The following is a 25,420-nucleotide window of genomic DNA, read 5'->3' as shown; positions in this document are numbered from 1 at the left end:
TTCTAAACAGACTCTGATAAGGGTATTTCATTCTTTATGAAACGGTTACGACCCATCTCACCTAAAACCCCCTTTCAATGCTAACCATTACGATGCTGATCGAAATACAACTTCCTATCAAAAGCAGCTTTTTAAAGAGGAATACTGAATGAAAGAGCATTTTTTTACATTTCCTGAGTATTCTGACAATATTTGAGTATTCCAAATGCTCTGCATGACTTATCTCAAGTAAATAATTATTTGACTCAGATTCATACAGACAACTAGAAGTCAAAGTTCCAAAGTGGAAAGTTGATACTTAGCTCTGAAAAACATTTCCTTGGTATTGCATATTAACTAATGGACAGCAAATTCTTAGCTTAAGTACAGTTAACTGTAAATGAATAAAAAAGGATTACTGATGATCCTTACCACTTTTAAAATCCAACGGCATTCAAAATCAATCATATTAAATGAAAAATTCAGCGTAGTCAATGGTTTAAAAAATATTTGTAAATCCTTTGTTAAGTATTTAAAAATTACTAGTGAATGCCTTATAGGCTCTAAAAAACTATCGGGGGCCAGGACAGAAATAAACCCTGAAATTTGCAGCTAACCTAACTCATTTGTGTGGCCTTAAATACAATGCCAATATATACTAATGCCTAAGTAATAAGAACTAAATGACTGTAATTTTTGAATCAGATATCTGTAACCAAGAATTTCAGAATTAGAAACACAGTTAAATGATGATGTAGTCCCTCAGATACAAATCATTTATCAGAATTTCATCTAAAACAAAAACATACCTGCACAAGATCTCTGGTACGTGAGAGTATTTCTCTGCCTTTTGCTGTGACCAATGCAGCCAGCTCACGAGCTTGAAATCTAGAGGCACCAAATCCTAGACAGCCATACATGCTGTTAGCTGTAAGTTTCAGAGCCATTTGCCGAACATCATACTGGCGCCGTTGAGCAGCAGTTAAACCGGAGGCGGCCATTAGTCTTTTCACAGCACGTCTGCTTTCCACTAATTTTCGAATTTCCGATGGCAATACACCTTGTTCTGTATCTGCATCAGGTAACATTTCAAGAAGTGCCTGAAGGCAAAAAATAATAATTTTAAAAGGATATCTTAAGATAATAGCAAAGAGACGAATTCCTTGGGTTATGAATACATGGTGAATGAAAATCAAATTTCTTCATAAACAAGTCCATTGTCAGCATAAATTGTCCCTTGACCAAAAAAAAAATGAAATAGTCGTTGGACTAAGGGCCACATTTTTACTTCAGAAGATATCTCAAATTACTCCATTGTGTGATTTCACACACTAATCCCTGAGAGCACAAAGTTTGCAGTATACAAAATGTAAACCAGATGTAGACACCTATATCTGGTATACAGTAAACCTTATGGTAAAACCTGTAGGTTTATCAACTTAGGAACAAGGTCTAGGAACGCATCTAGTTCGTATATCAAACTTACTGTATTCCGGAACATATCAACCCTCGATTACGTCATACCGCATTCTTTTGTTGAGAAACTGAAAAGAATTTTCCTATTTATAAATATTTCCGCGTAATTTCATCTCGTTTATCATATACGGTTTTTTTCCACGATTCCTGAAATATACGTTCATACGAACTTCGTTATTGCGAACCTCCGGTTTTACGGACTCGTGAACTTCATAATAACCAGAGTCCACTGCACAATACTTATATTCATCACAACTTACAATCACATTGATTTTGAGACTTAATTAGCCCACGCAAGTGGCACAGATGACTGCTATTCGTTGATGTACTAGAAAAATAAACTTCACACACAGCTTTGATCTCGATAGCTTGATCATGAACTGTCATACCCACGGTGAACAACGGAGGTGAACACGCCACTGACAATTTTGCATTATTGTCCACTTATTGATAGCGCAATAGCACTGTTTACAATTCAATCACGATGGAAATCTGGTAATTAAAACTCTTGGCTGATGTTTTTCAACCTTATCAAACTAATTGCATTACAACAACTGGCACTGTGATTACCAGCAGTGGATTAACAGGAGTTGTCACAATGAAAGTAGCACTATTTTGGCAAAAAAGATGTTTTAGTAAAAATCTCCAAGCAGTGAGCTAAGTTGTATTCTCTGGTGTTCACCTTATAATACAAGCACAAGCAGTCCTGAACGACAATTTTTCCGGTACCCACAAAGAAATGGATGAAATTAGGTATTGAAAATCAAAGCATAGCAGGCATTAGAAAATATCAAAATTGTTCTAATAAGATAAATGGATGAGGTGCCGTTGATAACATCAACTTACAATTAACGTATCCACCTACAGCAGCCGTGGCTCAGACTGCTACAACAATGTTACTGACTTTTTGGTTTAACTACTGTTCCAGTTTTTATGCGCTCACTCAGATATAAATATTGTAGATAATACAAAATATGAGGGCTTCCGAGGCTCTATCGTCGGATTTTTGCTTAACATTGGAAATAACCAACAAGTATCACAAACGAAGCTCTCACAACTGCTCGCAACTCATGCAAAAAATCAAAAACAATAAACAAACGTGGTCTGCAGATGACCAACTGTGTTACCATCTCCAGCATACGGCTCGTTAGCTTAAGAAGGCATTGGTAGAATACATCGTGTATATTTATGGTCTACAGATTACTTCCATCAGTTAAGTTACCTGTACACTAGAAATATCCCAAATTTACATGTCTACAATTTTTCGTGTGCTCTCATGGATACATCAGAGCCAATGCATTTTAAAGCCAAAGTGCCATGAAATTTAGATGATGAAAGGTAATGTAATTTTATTTCATAAAAGGGTTGGAATACTGACCTTGGGGCCTCGTACAACATCAGAAAAAAACATTTCAGCTACAGAAAAATTCTAAAATGACTTCAAGTGGCTAACATCACACTGCAATCCATCAGAACCTACTTTTTCACACTAAACTTTCATGCAATAGCATTGCACACTTCTGAAACCTTTACCTTGGACTAGCATATGCAAAATACGGACTTTTGAATATTCAAACACTGTCCAAATGTGTTTTTGGATTTACCACAAAAACACATTTAGCTTTTCAACAGTGCCATGCAGTCATCACATTCGTGCAACCATCATTTAATTAATCTAAATCTTCATATTTGCACATAAAAGAACTGTCAAACTGTCTTTACTTCCAACTTTGCAGGGATCCGCAAAGAGAGCCACTGAGTGGCAAGAATCATGCCTTAAAAAAAATAAGCCTGTCTCACCTATGTAGTAAACTCTCATCATTACAATTAATAGGACCAAAAAACCACAGGATTGTAATGATGAACTTCATAAGAGCGTTACTTTTAGGAATCATCCCAAAAAAGCATATCTTGCCAAAATTCCTTCTCTACAATCTCCTGTATAATAGTCGAGCTGCATAATAGCTTCAGAGTCACGTGTAAGATAAACACGATTTAATTATGCACAAACATAGTAAGTCCTTGTCGTATGAACAAGATGCTTTACGATACGTTGTTCGTAAGTAGATGAATCTATGCAAGGCATCGAAAAGTGCGGTTATCCTGAAGAATACAACACTGCATTACAATTTTTTTAACTCATGAATCACAATTGCAAGGAAATAGTCCAGTGAGTGCGATGCGGCTGGAGACAAAAAAAATTTTGCAGTCCACAGGAAGGAGGAATGGGCGAAATGCTGAACAGTTCCTGACTTTATAACGGATTAAATGATACAACAGATATTCGATCTCTGAAAGTTCGTTAATCGAATGTTTGTTGGAAGAGGTCTTCTTGTACACTCAATTTATGAGCCGTATTAAGTGGGTCACCATGATTTTACAGGAATGATGCTGATTACAGGAGACTATCATTAATACAAAGTTCTCGTTTTTACAAAGTAAATCGTTGGTCAGGCTAAAAATATCTGTAGTCGCGGTAAGAAATATTATTTGAAGTGATAATTTCAGTCTATCCTTAGAGAAAAAAAAATATTTTTTACACATAGAAGGGGAGCTGCCTTAGGTTTGATGTTCAGAAAATTACTTAAACAACAGCAAAGCAGACTATAAGGATAGGTACCTGAATGTCAACATCATCACCACTTCCTGTACGACTGGTCACATGCCGAGGAAGTGTGGTGAAGCAAATATTGTACTCCTGAATGATACTCGGATATAAGGAATTGAAATCCATAAGCAGGATGAGTGTGTCATACAGGCCAGCAATTGGCTCCAGAACCAGACCACCAGCATATGCTGCCTCCCTACGACCTTTACCTCCAGCTCCTTCCTTTTCTCCTTTGGGTCCTTGGAAACTGAAAAAGATTAAGAAACACTTTTTCAAGGAACAGGAAGATAATATACTAAACAGGAAGATAATAATACAAAATAATGGAAAGGCAATAAGAATTTTTCACAAGAAGTAATTACCACAAAACATTTCTAAAATAATGGCAAAAATTTTCAAAGATATAATGCCACAGAAAAGATACAGTAGTAGCAGCAATAAAGTATTTCATGAACATTCAAAAGCACAAATATGCTGAAAGAAAAAGAAAGATCTTTCCCAGTGATGCCATTTCATACATCACTAACATAGCTCAATACTGTTTGTGCTTGCCAGTGCCAGCTCAATCATCGCATGAAATTTTGTCGCAGCCAAATGTGCCAAGTGAAAAACTAATAGAAAAATTAATTTAGTAAGAGGTAATTACCCATAGGTTTTATCAGGAACAATAAACCCTCGTTCAGTGAATGCATGTAGCAGTAAAAACTCGTTTCTTTCCGAACGTCCTCCAGCCAACGTCCGAGACATAACATTACCAGCAATGTTGGTAATTTGCAAGGCAAGAGGAAGTGCTTCTAAAGCTTCCATTAGCCTCAAGACCTGGTGGGCTTCAAGTTCTACTTTTGAAACAAATTTAGCCAGCGAAGCACCACTCAAGAATGCAACAGCAACTTCATCTTTGTCTACCATTTCTGAAAATATAAAATGAGCAAATTTTTCAGAATACATACCAGCTCTCACATGGGAATCCCTATACATTACAATAAAAATCATGAGATATCGGCAAAATGCTTAACACTTGATAATCAGATGCATTGCATAACATGCAGTTGTATCAGACCAAAATTGTGACTGCATAAAAATAAAAATTATCATTCCAGAAAACTCTTACATGTACAATGATGCAATTGAAAGATAAAATGTAGCTTAAAAAACAGACTGAATGATGAGATAGCTGACCTTCCACAATTCCAAAGTTTATAAGAGGTTTTAGGATTCCTAAAAACTAACTTATAATGAGCACCTATCACACGAAGTTTGCATTCATTCAAGGTGCACTAGGGTTTGCTGTTAAATGCATTAGAGGGAAAATAAATTTTTTGCAAAAGGGCCTGGAATCGTTAAATAGTAACACACAATTGCCGATTCTATAACATACACCGTATAAGCGCGTGTAAGAGGCGCACCTTTTTTCCCAGAAATTGCAGCCGAAAGTGAGGGTGCGCCTCTTACACAAACTTCTTATCTTCCCCCCTCCCCTTCACTGGTCGCAAGTCTAAGGGTAACTGAATGGCCTTAGTTTTCAGCGTGAGTCAGTCTTCTGAAACCCTAGGTCAAAAATAAGGGGAGTTTCTCCCTTAGTGACGTATTTTTAAAATGCTCCTGTTTGCTTTTCTTGTAAGCATCGTGCCGTCACGTCGGTACCCCAGATGTGAACATGGAAAAGATCGCACGGGGTTTTTCGCTCCGGAGGGCGCGCTAAATTTACTGCCACGAGTGGACATCCCGCGGCATTTAAACTGCATATAGTAATCGCTTATCAAACGTGGAGGAACGCGTAGTTTTGAAGGACATACCTGGTTGATAGTCAACATCTGTCTTTCCGAGCAATTTCCATTACGCTGAGGACCTGATTTTTCAAAATCATCTTCAGACCCTAATATGAGGGTTATTGAAACTGAAAATTATAATGGTGTCAAATCCTGCGCTTTAAAAAATTCGAACGAGTATGTTCATTGTTAGACTAAATTGTGGCAAGAAGAAATCGGAAATGCTTTTAAGGGAAGAGTGCTGAAGGAGAGGTCGAGGGGAAGGAGTGCGCTCCCTCCCCTCCGTATTTCAAGCAACGAGGCTATGAGCGAAGGAGCAAGGGAAGAACACGTCCGATCTTGCATGTGATGCCGTTGCCTTCAAAGCGAAGGGGCGAAGGCGCAGCAATGTGATATACGCAGTTTGCATTGCCTGAAGTTTCCAGTCCGTCACGTCTTGTTTGAAGGCGCTTATGCTACGCTTGTTTCTTCCGAAATTGTGCTGTTCTTTGTGTCAATCAATTAGAGCTTAAAAAAAATTTAAATTCTGTCAGATGTAAGTCGCGTTAGGTCTCATTCTTTTTAGAACCTCATGCTTGTCATACAATTGCTGAAAGATATCGAGATATCTTCGAGCTCAGTAGGTGACTCACCTAGCATTTGGCCTCCAGAAACTAGGAGAATTTAACCTGGTAGACCTAAAAAAACCGTCAGTTAATGAGATGGGGTAGGGATGAAATACGTTTCCATTGTTTTCCTGAAACTTGATATTTTTCTGTGGGGTCTCGGAAAGGAAAAAAAACGGCAGAGGCATTGGCTGAAGGCGGGCCGAGTGTGGTTCCGTTAAATCTACGACGTGGTTATTATCCTACGGCGCTGAGATTGCCCCTATTGTTGTGCAATCTCTTAGCAAGGTTCATGCTATGTGCCTGTCGTGTTTTGCCTTAAAATTTTCCACGGCTGCAATTCTATTGCAATACTCCTGCGAGAGCTTTTGAACAAAAGTGTGCGTGAGTAGGACAAGCATCGTAGAGCAACGGCGTATGCGAAGAGAGGATCGGAACTCTTTCTACTCCCTCTTATGCCGCTGTTACCGCCGCAGTTATCAAAATATCCTCTTTCAAATAGTATTGAAAGAGGAAATTTTGATAACTGTCGAAATTCCAGGCATACGTCTGCAACACCGCACGATAAGATAAAAATATGCCGCAATTCTTTTTTCTTCATAGCTTCGATGCTCAAAATAGGGGTATGCCTCTTACACACGCTTATACGGTATTTGTTGGATTCAGCCGATGGGGTTTTTGGAGCCCTCTAACTAACACTCAAACAGGAGGTGGAGTATGGTGAAACAAAGATGGGAGGCAAGGTAGGATGAAATTGATGTTTATGGCAAAAGTTGCACATGGTGAGTGCCAATGGACCATCAGGTTGGTGACCTTGAAAGAGAAAATAAAAAGACCAAAGGTGGAGATGGGAGAAAGTGAGTAAGAATATATGAAAGAAATGATGATTCTAACTTTCCTTTCTCTCTTTCATTACTTAAAAATTATTAAAGAGTGCTTCCATTGCCTCTCAGAAGATCACCAACAAAAGGAATTAAGAGTGCCCACATCTCAATGTGTAGCCTATGGGAAGCATGCAGCATTGGCATCAGAGATGGGCAGTATCGAAAATACTTGTATTTGAAATACGTATTTTCGATACTTTTGTAGTTTGTAATTTGTATCGGAAATACATTTTCTGACAAGGGGAGTGTCACAAAAGTGGGTCTCAGATTTCAATCAAACTTTGTGATGTTGTAGTCCATCGGGAGCTGTCCACGAATCACCCCCCTTATGGGGTTATATAGCCAATAGTTTAAACAAAAAACGCAGTTAAACATTTGCAGGTGATATTTATTCTTTTGAGATCGCGCTTCCATCACCGCCTGGCGTAGTCCAGTGGCTACGGTACCGGACTACAATGCCATATGTCCTAGGATCGAGTCTCCGTGGCGGCTAATTTTTTTCGGTTGTTATTTTTTATTTTTCTTCAACAAAAGTCTGCAATTGAACATTATTTTATCGATTTTCCCCGTAAATTCTATTTTCATGCAAGGAATGTTTTTAATCCACATGCTTTATACCTAAAGTCATGTTATTTCCGTGTCGCAACACAAAGCATTTTTTTACGATACACATTCACTTGGTTTCCTTTTATGTTGAAATATCATATTAAGGACTCATATTTTAAAATTGTCAAGTTTATTTCAAGAATCCGATTGCTTTTATTAGCTGAAATTTCAGCACAGCGGGGTAGGAAAGTAGGTAATAATTTAGCCGGGAAGCTAGGCGTATGTGATATCCATAAGAATCGATCATTCTCTTGCCGTGATAGTAAAAGCAAAATTAACCAACGGTATAATATTCGGGAGCCCCTAGTCACAGATGGCTTGCATGCAGTTGAGTGACCGCTCGCTGAAAAGATGGTTTACCGACCCCATCTCCGAAGGAACCCTTACCTCCCCGGCTCGCCCTCTCCGGAACACAACGGTTCTTTTTAAAAATGTCTATTGTTGTCTGTTAAATCCGTCCGCATGCATTTTTCCAACTATCACCTCGTCGCTTTTTAACCGCAACTTTGGGAAATAGGAAGTGTATTTTCAATGATAGAAGCGTTTTTGCGCATTAGGTTAATAACCTTTTCAATATAAATTGCCATTGAAGTCATGAATGGTTTTTTTTCCCGGAGGAAAATGGCAGCGGAGATTTCTCGAATCTCACACGGGTAAAGTCCACCATGTCTCCTTCCGACGTTCCGATTACCGAATCTCTCAGGACGACGGTCGTGTTGCACATCGAAACATTGGAAGGAGATATGGAGGACATTACCCGGTGTGAAACCCAACGAATCGTCACTGCTATTTATTGACAAATTTATTTTGTACAATTTTTTGGATGGTACTCATCAAAATAACATTTAAAACAAAACACATTATAGCACCACGAACATCGTGCGAAGCAAGCTTCTCCACAGTTGCATTTTGATTTTAAAATGTCTTCAGGAAAAACAATTTGTTTTACATTTAAAAAAACCTGGCGTTCAGTGGACAGTCCAGATGCATACCATGCATACAGAATCATGGGGCGAAATGCTGGTGCTAACAATTGTGCATGAATGAGCGCATGTATTTTAATCATATCTCTACGACTGGTTAAATCGCGTTTTTCTTTTAGGAGAGTGGTAGCATTCTGAATGCGAGAAATAAATATTTTCACTTGCCTATAAAAGTACACATCACATGGTTGGCAAATAGGGGTACATTTCGGCGGGATTACTTTCACTGTGCATGTGGGTTCATTTTTACCATCCACAAACCGTTCATCGTACAGTGACTGATTAGTCTGTCCCGACCAGGAAATGATAAAAAGAAGAAATTTGTCTCCCTTGACGTAAGACTTCAAAACATTGTCCAAGTAAAGTTCGAAGGAACTTGTATAAAGTTTCCCTGATTTTGTACATGTAACATAAACATTTTCATATTGTTCCATCGCTTCTTCCACCTCGAGTTTCACTCTCGGGCCAAACTTCCCTGATACCTCCTGTAGGCATATAAAAACTTTAGGAAGCAGTTCGCCAGAGAGCGTCAAACTATACTGTGCGGTGTATGAGTGAGTCATTTTATTTAATTGACTCACACAAACTTCAGTCGATTTTTCTCCCTGATGCGATAGGGTCCGTCTAATTTGTGCGCGGTACTCACACCCCGTCTGATCGGTATTTATAACAAGGGAAGGGTTAAACAGCGGTATTGCTTTTCGGCATTGCTCCTGGAAGAGAAGAGCGGCCTTTATAATATCCTCTGTGGAGGCCTTTTCTCTCCTGCTCACGTATCTTGTGACCTTCCTCTGACGAATCCTATGTTTCCTTTTAAAACGGTTGGTCCATGCCAATGACGCGCTGAATTTAAAATCTCCATCAAAAAATTGAAATGCTGCCGCCACAGCCTACTGCTGCAGCATTCTCGTGGTGACATGATCGCCATTTGCCCTGCACTCGCGGAACCGGTCGTAGGTCCATCTGTCGATCATATCCGCTTTGTCCCTTCTGGTTCCACCGGAACTAATGTCTCTTTCCCAAATGCGCAAATGTTCTCGGCGTTTCAAGCGATGGGTCACGCGGGAGCGAAGTGATTTAAAGGACCACGATGGGTTCAGTTTAGCCGCTGACACCGCCTTCACTTTGGTTTCTAAGGGGACCCTAATTCTTTTCTTTGGGGAAGGTTCAATGTTCACTTCACTCGAGGATGACTTTCCCTCAACACTTCCATCGTCATCACTAGTAGAGGAGACCTCCAAATACGATTCTCTGCAACACGGATCATTTTCCTCCACCAAATCATCGGCCATCTCGAATTCCATCTCGTCCATCATCTCCGTAATTCGAGAGAACATCTCCTGGCCTACTGCAACGGCACGTGAGGTGGGCTCTTCATCGGTTGGCGCCGTAATGAACGCACCTTCTCGCAAAAGAGCCGCACAACGATAAAAGGCTGCCGTGAATAACCGTGCCTTTTCCGCGGCATCTTCAATTGGAGGAGTGTTACTCCTATCCGAAGAAATCCCCGGAAGAGGTTCCATTGGAGTAATCCAAACTCTCTCTGAAAGTTTGCAAAAATATTTTTAACCTATGTAAACGATAACGAACGAGAGATACTTTAAATTTAAATAATATCATTTTTATCAAAATATACTTACTAGAGAAAACGTAAATATATTACACTCCTGGCGGATGCACGACTCCAATAAACGAACACCAGCAAACACCTATAATGTTATAGCTTCACTCAAAACTTGCGCACGATTCAAAAGACAGCAGAGAACTAACTCTCGTTTACTTCCATCCCCCGCGCTCCAAACGCAAAAAGGGTCATAAAATTTTTTGGAAAAGAACCGTTGTGTTCCGGAGAGGGCGAGCCGGGGAGGTAAAGGTTCCTTCGGAGATGGGGTCGGTAAACCATCTTTTCAGCGAGCGGCCACTCAACTGCATGCAAGCCATCTGTGACTAGGGGCTCCCGAATATTATACCGTTGGTTAATTTTGCTTTTACTATCACGGCAAGAGAATGATCGATTCTTATGGATATCACATACGCCTAGCTTCCCGGCTAAATTATTACCTACTTTCCTACCCCGCTGTGCTGAAATTTCAGCTAATAAAAGCAATCGGATTCTTGAAATAAACTTGACAATTTTAAAATATGAGTCCTTAATATGATATTTCAACATAAAAGGAAACCAAGTGAATGTGTATCGTAAAAAAATGCTTTGTGTTGCGACACGGAAATAACATGACTTTAGGTATAAAGCATGTGGATTAAAAACATTCCTTGCATGAAAATAGAATTTACGGGGAAAATCGATAAAATAATGTTCAATTGCAGACTTTTGTTGAAGAAAAATAAAAAATAACAACCGAAAAAAATTAGCCGCCACGGAGACTCGATCCTAGGACATATGGCATTGTAGTCCGGTACCGTAGCCACTGGACTACGCCAGGCGGTGATGGAAGCGCGATCTCAAAAGAATAAATATCACCTGCAAATGTTTAACTGCGTTTTTTGTTTAAACTATTGGCTATATAACCCCATAAGGGGGGTGATTCGTGGACAGCTCCCGATGGACTACAACATCACAAAGTTTGATTGAAATCTGAGACCCACTTTTGTGACACTCCCCTTGTGAGAGTATTTTGTATTTTGTAACGAAAATACATCTAAAGAGTAGTTTGTATTTTTAAAATACATTCAAAATCAAAATACATGTAATGTTTTTTGTGCGTAAGTAGAAAGAGCGTGCGACGAGATGGCAGGGATCCCGAATGAGTCTGTATTAGCCTGCCATCTATGGGACAATAAATTGCCCCTTAATTTACTTCTGTAACACCCATAGGCCCTTGTATACTTGCAAAACGTAGTCGCGTGTGGACTATTTTGCAAAACGAAGTTTTGCATCGAGTAATTTTTGGAGGGGACTTATAGAATCTGACGCTGTTCTCAAAGGTGCAGGAGACATTTTTCTCCATTTTATTTAAGACATTTCGCCATGGATAATGGTCAAATTGCCAGTTTCCTATAGACGCGTTGCAAGAATGTTTGAGCCTCTCATTCTAAAAATAGTTCACATTTGAATTTATTTTAATTTTTTATTAGGTAAGAACATCGGTAAGAACAGCATGTATTTTGTATTTTAATAGAGTATTTTGAAATTACATTTGTATTTAGTATCTAAAATACAATTTTTAGATGTAATTTGTATTTTGTATTTGAAATACAGATTTTTAAAGTAATTTGTATTTTGTATCTAAAATACATTAAACATGTATTTTGCCAATCTCTGATTGGCATCACCAAGAGCTGTGTCCTAATTTCTCAACTGAAAGAGAGTAGTATACCACACTATCCTTTTCTGCATTTATGCAGTTTGAATAGCTGCAGAACAATTATGGTTCTGACCACGCAGCATGGGATTGCCTCATCCTTTTAGAGTTGACTGATGAGAAAAATCATTGAGATTGCAGTAAAATGCATAGGAAGTGCAAATCATATGACTACAGTGAGTCCTCGTTCTACGTCACCCCGTTTAACGTCATTTCGCGATAACCTCACGAAAATTTTGAGACCGTCATTCGTTTATCGCACCTTCGCTTCGCGATAACGTCAGGGTTTTTAAATTTCGCACGAGAAAAAAACGCAAAGCGGCGGGCGTTGCAGGTTGTTCGTTTTGTGGGCGGTAATACAGCCAGTCTAAACGAAGTGTAAAATGGAGTGTTTATTGTTAATTGCGATTACGGTTTCAGCAAATTTTCTGCAAAATGAATTCTTAGGTAGGTGCGCAAGGTTATACTTGACATAATGGTTTTCGGAACCTAAAAATTGATTTCAAGGAATTTTTCCGTGTAGAACTCGGGAGTTTTTGTCGTCACTTTTTTCGGCGTGTTCACTATAATTTTGGTTCCTGTAACTGTGACGATGTTTCAGCGATGATGATGCCCAGGCGATGCTCGCCCGGGTGACCACCATAGCGAAGCCGAAAAGCAAATGCGGGAAGATACAAAAATGGAGAAGGATTTACGTCACTGCTGATATTGTCGTCGATGAATACAGGAACTCATATTTATGCCATAGCTTGGCTTTCCCATCGTAAAAAATGCCCCAGATATGATACGCTAAAAATTTTTCACGTAGGAATTGTGAGGTCCAGGAGCCGATATTCACTTTTCACATTGTTTCTTATGGGATATTATGCTTCGATTAACGTCATTTCGTTTATCGTCACATTTTTCAGGAACGGTAAGTGACGTTAAACGAGGACTCACTGTATTGTCATATTGCTAAAATTACAAGAATTAATGCATTACACAGCTCTTTTCATGCAAATTTCTACCACGGTTTGAAAAATAAATATGAGAAGTCAACAAATCATGGCTAAAATTTCAACCGTGTTAATTTTGAAGTCAAAATGAAGAGTTACACCAAACACATGAAGGTAAAATATGGACAATGGCATGATAAAATCCTGTAGCTTGGCAAGAAAAAGGAATTCAGCAAGCAAATTCTTTTAATTCCTGCCCGAAGACCATGATAAAAGATTAATTTAACACAACAAAACAACATTGTTTATTTCACTTTCACACTTGATTACACTTAATTTAATATTGAATAGAAGTTTCCACTTCACCAGTGAATGATAGATCAGTTCTATCACATCAGCTTTATCACTTGAACAAAATAATCGTACTTTATTGACATAAGAAATTTTCAGCTCACAGAATCATCATACAGCTATTTATAAATTGGCGTCTTGTGATGAAAAACTTTTAAGTGAATATCTGAAGTCTATTTAATACTTGCTTCCTTAGAAATAGGGCTATTCAACACAATGTTGACTTTTCCCTATCACTTGAATTCATTGAAAATACCAAAATAATACAGACAACTCTCGTTATTACTAAGTTCATGGGAATGTAAAACTGGAGGTTTGTAATAACGAAGTTCATATGAAAATTTCATTTAGGATTTGTTGAAAAAACATACGTTTCTCAAAATTTCTCGTCTCTTCAATCTCCTGAACTTATACTGCGAAATAACTTTATAGTCAAGCATACAATATACACGATTAAATTATGTACGCCCATGTCTCGTATAGCGCAAGGGATGCGTTCCTTGGGGTCTTTGCGCTATACGAATTTGCGTTATACGAGAGCGTTTTAACATTGGGAAGATAGGGATACGTTCCTGGTAGCACAGGTCTTGGATATTGAATTTCCTCAAAAGCATATATATTCCCATAAATAGCCTTATATAACATTATTTATATAAATGTTTATAGTTTAATACATCTTTAAAGGTAGTATGCACGCATTTGAAGACTTTTATTCACGTTAAAAAATATTCTTACGTGCTTTTGAAATTCCCTCCTGTCGTGTGGGTGGGCTAACATATGCTATCTCAGGGGCTCGTAATGCGTTGCCGGCAGTTGACGATTTTTCAAACCAGTCTAAAAACAACTATTGTGTCACCCAGGCCCTTTTGTCGCTCATCGAAATGACAGGCAAATGCTACTTTGAATGCCATTTCATAGCTAGCGGATTTTATGAATGATAAATCATTTTAATTTGAAGTCCTGCGAGTCATTAGAAGCTACGTGAAACAGTATTTAAATGCCGTGAAACCTGACCCAGGTTTTCCTTCCCTGAAAATGAATGAACGAGAATGCATTCTTTTCCAAAAGAATATCGTCTCGTCAACACTAAAAACTAGTTGAGGGGGAAAGGAGCCACTTTCAATAACAGCTTGGAGTTCATCAGAAAATGTTGTGGTGACTGCGCTATCAACACTTGCAGATTCACCTGATATCGCCGCACTGAAAATACCTTGCCGTTTAAATTCTGGAACCAACCGGAGCTTTCAGTAAATGTCTCGAAGCGATTACCACTCTCGTCTTTTTGTACTGATTCACTATGAACTTTCCATATGTGTAGACCGCTTGGTTGAAGTTGGTGCGGCTGAGGTCACTGATGTTTTAACTTCGTCTTTATTCAGAATAAGGCATCCTGCGTTTAAACTTCCGCGCAATATCGCTTTGACGTTCTCCATTTTCAAAGCAATTGACCTATATCAATTTCTCTTCTAGGTTTATGGTTTTTCTTGATAAATTCTTGATTTTTCTACCCGCATTCCTATTTCTGCGATTTTCTCTTGGTTTTTACCCTGCATGGCTCTATCGAAATGACCTTCTACTGCTGAACTGTATTCTTGAGACGCAGAGGGCCTACGACTGCGGGGAGGGAACGAAGCTATTGTGTTTGAGACTCAACAGCGGACCCTCTTTTATGTTGATGCTCTTCATGTGCAACTCGGCCACCGCTCCATTTATCCCCCGTGAATACCGATGACCTTGAAGGCTTTAGCGCAGACCCTCTACCTGGAAGTCAATCGCCCGATAACCTATGACGGCAAAAATTACGTCTCAACCAGTATTACTTTAAAAAAACTCATTTCCACTAGCCCCACGCTTAATTAATAACCTAAATTAACTCATTCTGTTAAGGAGACGAGATAAATTACTTCGGTAGGCCGGCTATCTGGACCCAATGACGAGGAATACTTTTGGCCATTGCACAGCAATGGATTTCGATTAATATATAAATAAAAAAGAAGATTTGAGGCAAGCAATAATATTAATATGCGTAAAATGAAAGAAATTTCGTGTTTACTTAGCGCAAGTACACGTTTTATCACGAGAGCGTTTAAGATTTTTGATTAGGCTACACTGCGTTGCAATGTTTCCCCGAGGAACGAAATTGCGCTAATCGAAATTGCGCTATAGGAGACATGGGTGTACATGCAATTACATAAGCACATTTGTTCATTTTCTCAACAGAAGACTGAGGCATGACACAATCAAGGGTTGATATCTTCCCGAGTACAGCAAGCCCTTGATATACGAACAAGATGCGTTCTGAGACTGTGTTCGTAACTTGATAAACCTATGCAAGGCATTGAGGAGAGCGTTTAACCTGTATAATGCAACACTGAATCACAATAGTGCATTAACTCAAAATTGTGACGAACTGATCTAGCTGGGCATGCAACGAAGCCAGAGCCGAAAAAACTATAGTTTGTGGAAGAACGGGCAAAATGCTGAACAGTTCCTGACTTGACACCAGATTCAATGACACTTTGTTCAGATTATGCCCTAAGTGCAAGTTCCTCTACGCCACACTGCATTGCATCAGCCAACTCGAAGGCACGAATGTTCGTATCTCTGAACGTTCGTAAATCGAATGCGTTTAGGAAGAGGACTAACTGTACGTCCAATTAACAAGAGGTAATGAGTGATGACCATGCTTCCACAGGAATGAAGCTTATTATATGATGTTGCGTGCATACTGAAGTATCTCCTACTGAAGAAAGAACCATAATTGACACTCTTGAGCAAAGTACATGAGGATAGCTTAAACATAGCCCAATGAATGTAACGTAGCGTAACATATATCGACCTAAATGTCATTGCTTATTTGTAGTACAGGCAGTCCTTGACTTTCGTACAATTCGCACTTTCGTACGTTCAAAATTGACACCAAATACTTGACTTTCGTACGCTAAACTCGGACTTTCAGACGATGGTCAGTAATTTTTAAAAATTCCCGCGATGTTTATTGTGCATCCCAACATTCAATTGTTTCAAATGACAATATAAGCAAACAATACGAACGTATATAATGAAGGGAATTGTTGGTAGTTGACTCTAATCTAAGTGATTTATTTGGGAGAGAGACTGCCTGCTATAGGCTCCTTTATCAAGAGAAGAAGAAAGCCTTCATTGAAGATATTTTTCAAAAGAAGTTATCCAGACATCATCGAATAGCTTTCAATAAAACTAGTAAGATCTTCTTTCTAATTGTATTTTTTCGTTTGAGTGCTGTTTAATTCATGTACACCTTCAGCAACGATATTGCACGAAATATCACCCGAATTCCGTTTGTCTTTTGTCTTTTTTGAATAACATGCGAAATATACGCGATCACGAATGTCACCTGCCAAATGCCGAATTTTGGTGTAAAAATTAAAAGGTATCCAGAGTGCGGGTTCAACAACTACATTTTGTTATGCTTCTTGATATGTCTTTTTATTTATAGTGGACGTAATAAGTGGAACGTCAACTTAAACGCCAAGAGGAAGTTTTACTCGATAGCCAACGGAGTTCTTGTTTTTTAAACTTTTATTTGCATTTTCTGCGTATTTTCGAAAGAAATTAGATGATTTGAGGAGTTTTATTAACATATTATTAAAATTAAGTCAATTGAAATGAATTCCGTGAAAAAAAAGGTTGTTGTACGTATATTCCGCTCTTTTGGAACGTAACCCCTAATTAGTATGGAAGTCAATGGTTCGACTTTCGTACATTCGACTTTCGTACAAGTTTTCGGGAACGCATTGTGTACGAAAGTCGGGGACCGCCTGTACTCCGTAATTCATTTATTAACTGCTGGGACTGGGCCTGATGTTCATGTAGCAAAAATTTCGTAACAACATTTTCTTTTACTAGAGATTGGATAGGCCTTTTTGTCGGGACCAACAATTTGCTTCCTATATAATAACGAGAACTTCGTAATAACGTACTTTGTATTAAAGAGATTCTACTGCAAAAGAATACTATAAAGAAACTATTTATGTAAAATTAAGTTCCACAAAACATACCTTGCTCTTCCATATTTTCTTCTTCACAGCCATCCAAAACCTTCCTACAGAGCGGTTGCAGTTCATAAGTGCGAGATTTTATTAATTCTTTCGCAGAGATTTTCGTATCACACATCAATCGACCAGCCAAAGGAAATCTATCCTTATAAACACGATCAGATCCCTTATTCTTAGTAGCTACTTTTCCTGAAAATAGACCAAAAGAATTAGAAAACAACATTTATTTTATATATTGTGTATATAGAATGGTTTCAGTTGCCTAAAACTTTTTCTTGAAAGTATACCAATAAGTATGTATTATGTGACCATCAAGAGATACCACTGCCTCCAGACAGGCAGTTTCAGTATTGTGGAGAGCCATACGTTTTTACTCATGCTAACTTAACTCGTGCCTCCTAACTTTTACAGTCTTTCATCGATACATAGTACATTAAAGGTCACAAACACATATAATTACTGGTATTTCAATGGAATTCCAACATTTCGTTTTACTTCGTAAGTCTAAAGGGCGATATGTGTTCTTTCAACCAAAATTGCTGCATAAAACAGCCAATCGATATTGAATTAAATTATTGCACCCCATATTTAATATTGACTAGAAAGACTCAGGAAAATAATGGAGAACTTATAAAAATTGTAAATCATCACAATAGGAAAGGTTTTTAAAGTGAATATAGCAAGAATAAGATGTTTAATCTACTTGCATCATGAAGCACGTGGATACCTAGGTGCCTCTGCAAATATGCAACTTGCACACCATCTCCATATAGCGAAACCCTGTAAACAAGCTGCCATGTTGTTTATTTAAATGAATTAAAATTAACAATAGTAGTGAGGAAGCAATAATGGGAGGCAATAATGGTAGTGAGGGACGCAAAAGAAAAAGGGCAGTCGTGTATGGAGAGAAGGAAGAGATAGACGTGTTGTAAGAGATTGGGAGATAAATTAAAGTACTGGTGTATTGAGAGACCGGAGGAAGAAATACGGAAGAATTCAGGATCGGCAGAAAGAAGAAGAGGACGTAGACCAAAAGCAGGCGCCTACGAGAGAGAAAGAGACCGGAGGAAAAGGGATACGGCAGAACTCAAGATCCCCACTGGTGCAGTCCATGGCAGCGGTTCAGTGAGTGGCAGTACGGGTAGTACAAATGGGAATATAATAGTCATGGCGGCTTGTTGATGTTGTTTATGCTCACGAGTTTTAAATTGTAAAGTTTATTTATAAAATGTTACAAAAATCATTTGTTAAGTAATAGAAGTGGAAATTAAAGAAAACGTTACAACACCCTACAGCAAGGTTATGCCTTTTCCGGTCCCAACAAATTCATTGAATGGAGGTTTTACTGTATTTACCCTCTTGAAACATGCAAATATTGAAAATCGTAAATACTTACGGGAATCATTCCCCCGACGAAGTCTTCCAATGCGAGATGGCTGAGTAACACCAAGGGCACTAAGACGCTGAGAAATGACTTCCAATTCAAAGTCTGAAATCCCATGGCCAACAATCACATCCGGATCTAATGAGGAGATCTTCCCCAAAAAGACGCTCAAAAGAGCACGTTCAGAGTCCACACGAACAACTGGTTTTTTACCTGGGCCTCGAAGGTAAGCATCGCAATCTCTCGGCCAAGGCACACGATCAGGCCTTGCAATGATGCAAAATGTTTCATCTCGTACCTTCTTTGCAGACCCTTCCGTTGCTGAACTAGCATCCACTCTTAATCCTCTTTTGATTACTCCCCCAGCCAGGATAACCTAATGTAAAAAAAAACAGCTCATAATTCAAAACATTCTGAATGCAACATAATATTAGGCTTTGAACTAGCATGAAGGTAGCAACCTTACCATATTCCAGCAGAATATATACAACTAAAGGCCTGTACCACCATTGGAGCATGCAAAATGACATATATAGTGTCATAGAAATAATTAATCACAGATTTAGCATTCGAGTACTCTGAAACATTGGCATTTTTAAGACCTTCAACCTCCCTTATTGAACAACTTTTCATTTTCCTTCAAAACTCAGCACAACCTTTTTACTTAAGTAAATACTTATGATTAAAATTTATATCATGTATTTCATTCTTTTTTCATAGCTTAGAGTTCAGTGTCCCATACCTAACAGGTGGACTACACTGAAAAAAATTTCATATAGCCTGGACAACTATGAACTGCAATTTATTTCAATACCTAGTAGGACTACTTGTGGAGGGTATCACTTTCTATTAAGTGGTTTAATTAAAGACTATGACTTGAAATAGAAATTCCTTGAATCTTTCCTTAGGAATAGAATCTGGAAAGACTTTTGTTTTAATCGAATAAAAAAAAATATTTGTTTTCGAAAGAAACACCTGAGGCAGCCGAGGACAAGAGAAATGAACTGTTAAGGATAATTAAGATGAGCAAAATTTCTGAAATAAATGTTAATTATACCGCAAAATTCTATCAAGTATCATGCACTATAACACTGCTGATTACTTAATGCCTTGAGTTAGCATGATGAGACAAAAAGAAGATTAAATTTGGTAGTTACCAAAGATATTTTGTGGAACTCGAAAATATCAAAATGAAAAGAAACAATATGCAATTTAACACAAAAACGGGACTTCATTTCTGAACCGTGATTCAGATTTTGATATGATAATAAAATAATTGGTAGGCAAAAAAATTAAAAGCTTAAATTCTGACCCAAGCTCCAATTAAACTTTATCAGCTGAAGATGGTGCAATGTCAATGAATCACTACCAAATATTTTGAACAGAACTTAATTTGAGAACTTTTCTTGCCCATAATTGAAACTACAAACTTAATTTAGAGTCACATCACAGAATCAATCACTTGGGTGAAAACTAAACACAGTAGCTCTTAAGCTCTTTCAATAGGGTAGTTTCCTTCATCAAAGAAAACGAAAGGCATTGATTGTGATTCGTTACCCACCATTAGTGTATTCATAATATACAAATTATTTGGTTTTACAAATCCCAGATTAGACAAATATTAATGGTCTATTTTAACCTCATTTGAAAAAGGCCAGATTGGTGCCCATACGATGCCACTCCACATGATGTCACAGGGACCTAGATGCTATACGAGTAGATAGGTGATTTACATCATCTGAGATTACCAATGCCTGCATGAGGCACAGAGCTCAGGGAAACATCTCTTAATTATCACCTATTAAAATTGCCTAAGGTCGGAAAGTTTCCTTCGTTTGATAGGGTATTAATAATCCTCATTTAACCCTTATACTGCTGTTCAATCTCCGAAAACCTTCTCCTCACATGCGGCGAAAAGGTTAAAGTGCGTTTTGTGGTTGCCATGGAGCAGGTACTTCCATTGTGGGCATGGTACACACTCCGAAGGGTCACTAATCCGGGACCCTTTCCTCGACGAGCTCACCCTTGCTGGCCCCTCTCTTCGACCCTCCTAGCGGGGAACTCTCTACCCAAAAGTGACCGCTCTGACTGCATTTTGAGAATCTATCAATCAATCCGATCATCAAAAAATGATTGTTTGCAATACACTCCTGCCAATCAAGTTCGTCTTTGAACCAAGTTTCTGAAATGAAAAATAACGATTTTGTTAAATTTGCTAAAAACATGGCTGCGGACCATCGGAAAATGGCCATTTTGGCAAAATTAACAAAATCGTTATTTTTCATCGCAGAAACACAGTTCAAAGACATACTTGATTGCTTGACTGGCAGGAGTGTGATGCATACAATCATTTTTGAGGATCGGATTGATTGAGAGATTTTCAAAATGCAGTCAGAGTGGTCACTTTTGGGGAGGGAGGCCCCCCGCTTAGAGGGTCGACGAAGAGAGGGGCCCGCGAGGGTGAGCTCATCAAGGAAAGGGTCTCGGATTTGCGACCCTTTGGAGTGCTTCGGCGAAAGTGCTGAGCACATGGCAAGGAGGAAGAAAAGGTACGTTCACAGCAGTGAGAGGGTTAAGCTAAGCGCTACCTGCTAGCTGGGTACTCTGCTACCTGCTAGCAACCTGCATCGTTGGTGGCCTCACACGGCAGAACCCGGAACCAGAATGATGTCACACGGGCTTTTCCCAGCATTCATACATACCGGTCTTGTTTTCGCGCTCTTGAAAATTTTCACGTTTCATATAATCGTGAAAAATTGGTATTGTTATTTAAAAAACTAAAACCGTGACATAAATACTCCAGGAGTAATAATCTTTTGTTTTAGGCAATAAAAAATAATAGGAAACCACCTCATTATTCAGATCTTAATTTTCAGTAGTCATTTACTAATTTGCAACGTAGACATCAACGTAGTACACAAAGTTGTGCTACTGCATGTCTAAATAAAATATGCACAGATGCTCTCACCAATAAATAATTTTGGCAACGGATGTGTTCTTATCAAATAATTTAAATTTTTTCAGATTGTATATCAGATGAATTTACACTTTCAATGTTCATGAATTTTGTCAGAATCATAGTAACTTAAAATACAACCTATGACATCATATGAAATCAGATGAAAAATTTTAGCTGAACATTAATGAATTCACTATTCATGGTCCCTTGAATTATGCTGCATTGAGGTCCAACTGTACATATTTAAAACAGTTTCCCAAATACCCAAACGAAAATCATTAATTAAAATTAATAGGGTAGTTTCCTTCATCAAAGAAACCGAAAGGCATTGATTGCGATTTGTTACCCACCATTACTGTATTCATAATAAACAAATTATTTCGTTTTAGAAACACAGTGGAACTTGGTTAGTACGTTTCTGAAGGGACCACGAAAAATGAACGTACTAACCAGGAAAACGTACTAACGAGGAAAGTAAATAATAGCAGTCGGGGTTATTGCAATCAGTGAAAAAGTCGTCATAATTACAATTACTATCGGTAGTTCTCATAGGATCGCCTTCCTGAACTCTTTTCACATTTAAAATCAAGAAAATGAGCGCTACCATGAAAAACAATACCATGTGAATAAAAATCGCAATTTTTCATGGACATCCTGGAGACGATTTCATGATTACGGCGTCTATCTCCCGTGATTTATCCTATATATATTTACAGAACGAGGACGAGTGAAGCTCAGACAAGCGAAGACAAGTCATTTTTCTTTCTCACAGCGTACTCGGAGAATATAACAACAACCCGGAGTAAGTCAACTGGTTTTTTAAACATCATAAAAATTGGGCAAAATTATATTGACTTTCAAATTACGGCAACAGCCGTAGACATTCGCTTCTGGAATGATACCATTTCGATTGTAAAATCGATCGATATATAGACTGATGACACGCAAGATTATTAGATTACGACGTAATTACAAGAAAATTTTATATTAAACAGTTGAAATTTACTTTCAAAATTTGTCTAATGTCGTCTGCTTTCGTTCCGAGATCAATTATTTTTAAGCTAAGCTCCGCGTGGAGATCCTGAGGATCGTCTGCTCCCGCAACAGTAGTCAAGTAAATACGCACGACGTCAAGTTTATGGAACAGTACTGCTTTAGATAATGTGGAAATTGTCTGACTCATTTCTTCATCATGATAACTCGTGCAATAGCAACAATTGCCTACTCACGAACTTTGTGCGCAGCAGTGGGCACTCCCAAGCGCTCCAAAGGCAACAGAAGGTGAGGAGCTCGGGGTGGGGAAAATTGGGGCTTCTTATTGGTTGTAGTTTTTCATAGTCAGACATTCCCGAAAAATGGCCGCATTTTATTTTTCATCACGTCACAAGAATTCAGAAATGCATTTGGATAAATTACGGTAGAAGAAAGAGATGTGGAATGAATGGAAGAATGTTAATGACTAATGATAATAAATTAAATCATGAATTCAGACGTTTGCGACCCTTAAGAAGACACTAGAGAACGAATTGCGGGTTGCGTCACAGCAAGCAATTGAGCGTACTAACCAGGAAAGCGCAATTTTTTCAAACGTACTAACCAAATTCTTTTACCTGTATTTTGTTCGGATGGTACCGGGACCGAGGGAAATCGCCGTACTAAGGAGGAAAACGTACTAAGGAGGAACGTACTAACCAAGTTCCACTGTACCGGTTTAGACGAATGGCAATGGTCCATTTTTATCCTCATTTGAAAAGGGCCAGATTGGCGCCCAAGCGATGCCACTCCACGTGACGTCACAGGGACCTAGTTTCTACACGAGAGGATAGGAGTTATACATCGTCTGAGGTTACCAATGCATGCATGAGGCACAGAGCTCAGGGAAACATCTCATAATAATCACAAATTAAAACTGGCTAAGGTCGGAAAGTTTTCTTCGTTTGATAAGGTATTAATTAACCTTTTTTAAGCCAAGCGCTACCATCCAGCAAGGTACTCAGCTACCCGCTAGCATCCTGCGTCCTATCAGCGCTCAGAGCCTCGATCAAGGTCACCTCACAAGGTGGGAGGGGGAACCAGAAATATGTCACACGGAGAGATTTCCTTACCCGTCGCGTTTTCGCGCGCTTGAAAATTTTCACTTTTCATTTAATTGTGAAAAATAGATATCGTCATTTAAAAATCTAAAAGCGTGAAATACGTACTACTCCAGGAGTAATAATCTTCCGATATAGGCAATAAAAAAATAATAGGAAACCACCCTATTATCAAGTCAAACTAGTGTTTTTTCATCAGACATTTGCTACCACAAAGTTCAAATATTAAGATATTTTTCTTGGACACACAAGTTCAAAATAAAAAAACTGAATTATTGGAATTCTATCACACGGTCAGAAAAAACGAATGTTCATATAATAGCATATTGTGAACTAGAAAATAAATTCATTCTGTCAAAACTTACGATACAAGAATATATGATGAAATACCTCAGCTAATCCAGTCCTGTTATTAGGAGCGGTACGCACAGCTAATGACACAATAGTTAGGGGAGGGGTAGGACCACAAGAGCTCTCCGATCCTTCACGGGCTATTGCTGTAATCGAGCTTGCTCCATAAGCCACAGCTTCAATTGCACACCAGCTCAGCTTACTCTTGGCAGCTTCAGCTCCATGAACCTGCGGAAAAAACAATGCATCCATTTTATTCTTCCCAAACAAGTGAGGTCTCTAAGATAAATAAATAAAATAATAAATTCCTGAGGGAAACTGGCCAATGCCTGCAAATATGGCACAATCAAAAAAGTTTAGTCAAACATAATGTTATAAACCTGCATCAACTTTTCAACATAAATCAGTTTTGGTAGTAGTATGTACATTTTTCCAAAATATTTTCTTCGTTAAAGAATTAATGTTTCTTAATCCAGAGTCCACTTCCAATTAAAGAAAAAGAATTAATATCTTCTGAAGTCCTAACCAGAAAGCAAAAATATCAATATCTTCAAACATGTGAACTACTAGGTTAAAGATTGTGAAATCAATTCGAAAATAAAATATGCCATGACAAGTAGACATAATCAAAATATTTATCCATGTACACACTACAAAACCAGTGTGAATATTAGATTCAGACAAGTCTATCACCAAAACATGAAAAGGCATTCCAAACCGAATCAGGAGAACTTTCAGAAATGAAATCCTTTATAGATATTACATATTTCTCAAAATCTGTTGTCCTCTTATGGCCCAAAATCATTGGTAGAAAATTAATGAAGGAATAATACTGAGAACAAGCAACAAATATCCTTCAAAATGGAATCCTCAAGAAATCTGGGGATTGAGAGAAATATTCAGTAGAGAGAAGTGAAATTCATAGGAGTATTCAGAGAAATTTGGAACTTCATCAAATTCAAGAACAAGTAAAAAAATTCAATATGAATTAGCCTAAGGACCAATTAGTCAACCATCAGCAGAACGGCCTCATTTTTGCCCACAGGAATACACACCCCTAAGATTAAAAATCAAGGCAGT

General features: G+C 38.3%; 1 protein-coding gene across 1 annotated transcript in view; it reads right to left on the bottom strand.

Moving 5' to 3' along the window:
- LOC124160679 (DNA polymerase alpha catalytic subunit) overlaps window positions 1-25,420 on the bottom strand; it is an 86,157-nt gene that overhangs the window by 44,062 nt on the left and 16,675 nt on the right. The window contains exons 9-14 of the mRNA XM_046536648.1: window positions 24,380-24,568; window positions 18,950-19,313; window positions 17,557-17,742; window positions 4,710-4,974; window positions 4,076-4,310; window positions 789-1,079 (exon numbers count right to left, since the gene is read on the bottom strand). Coding sequence (XP_046392604.1) covers window positions 789-1,079; window positions 4,076-4,310; window positions 4,710-4,974; window positions 17,557-17,742; window positions 18,950-19,313; window positions 24,380-24,568 — 1,530 coding nt within the window. The remainder of the gene's footprint in view (window positions 1-788; window positions 1,080-4,075; window positions 4,311-4,709; window positions 4,975-17,556; window positions 17,743-18,949; window positions 19,314-24,379; window positions 24,569-25,420) is intronic.

Source organism: Ischnura elegans, chromosome 6 (genome assembly GCF_921293095.1).
Source record: "Ischnura elegans chromosome 6, ioIscEleg1.1, whole genome shotgun sequence".
Lineage (NCBI taxonomy): Eukaryota > Metazoa > Arthropoda > Insecta > Odonata > Coenagrionidae > Ischnura > Ischnura elegans.
This window is presented reverse-complemented; position numbering and strand designations above follow the sequence as displayed.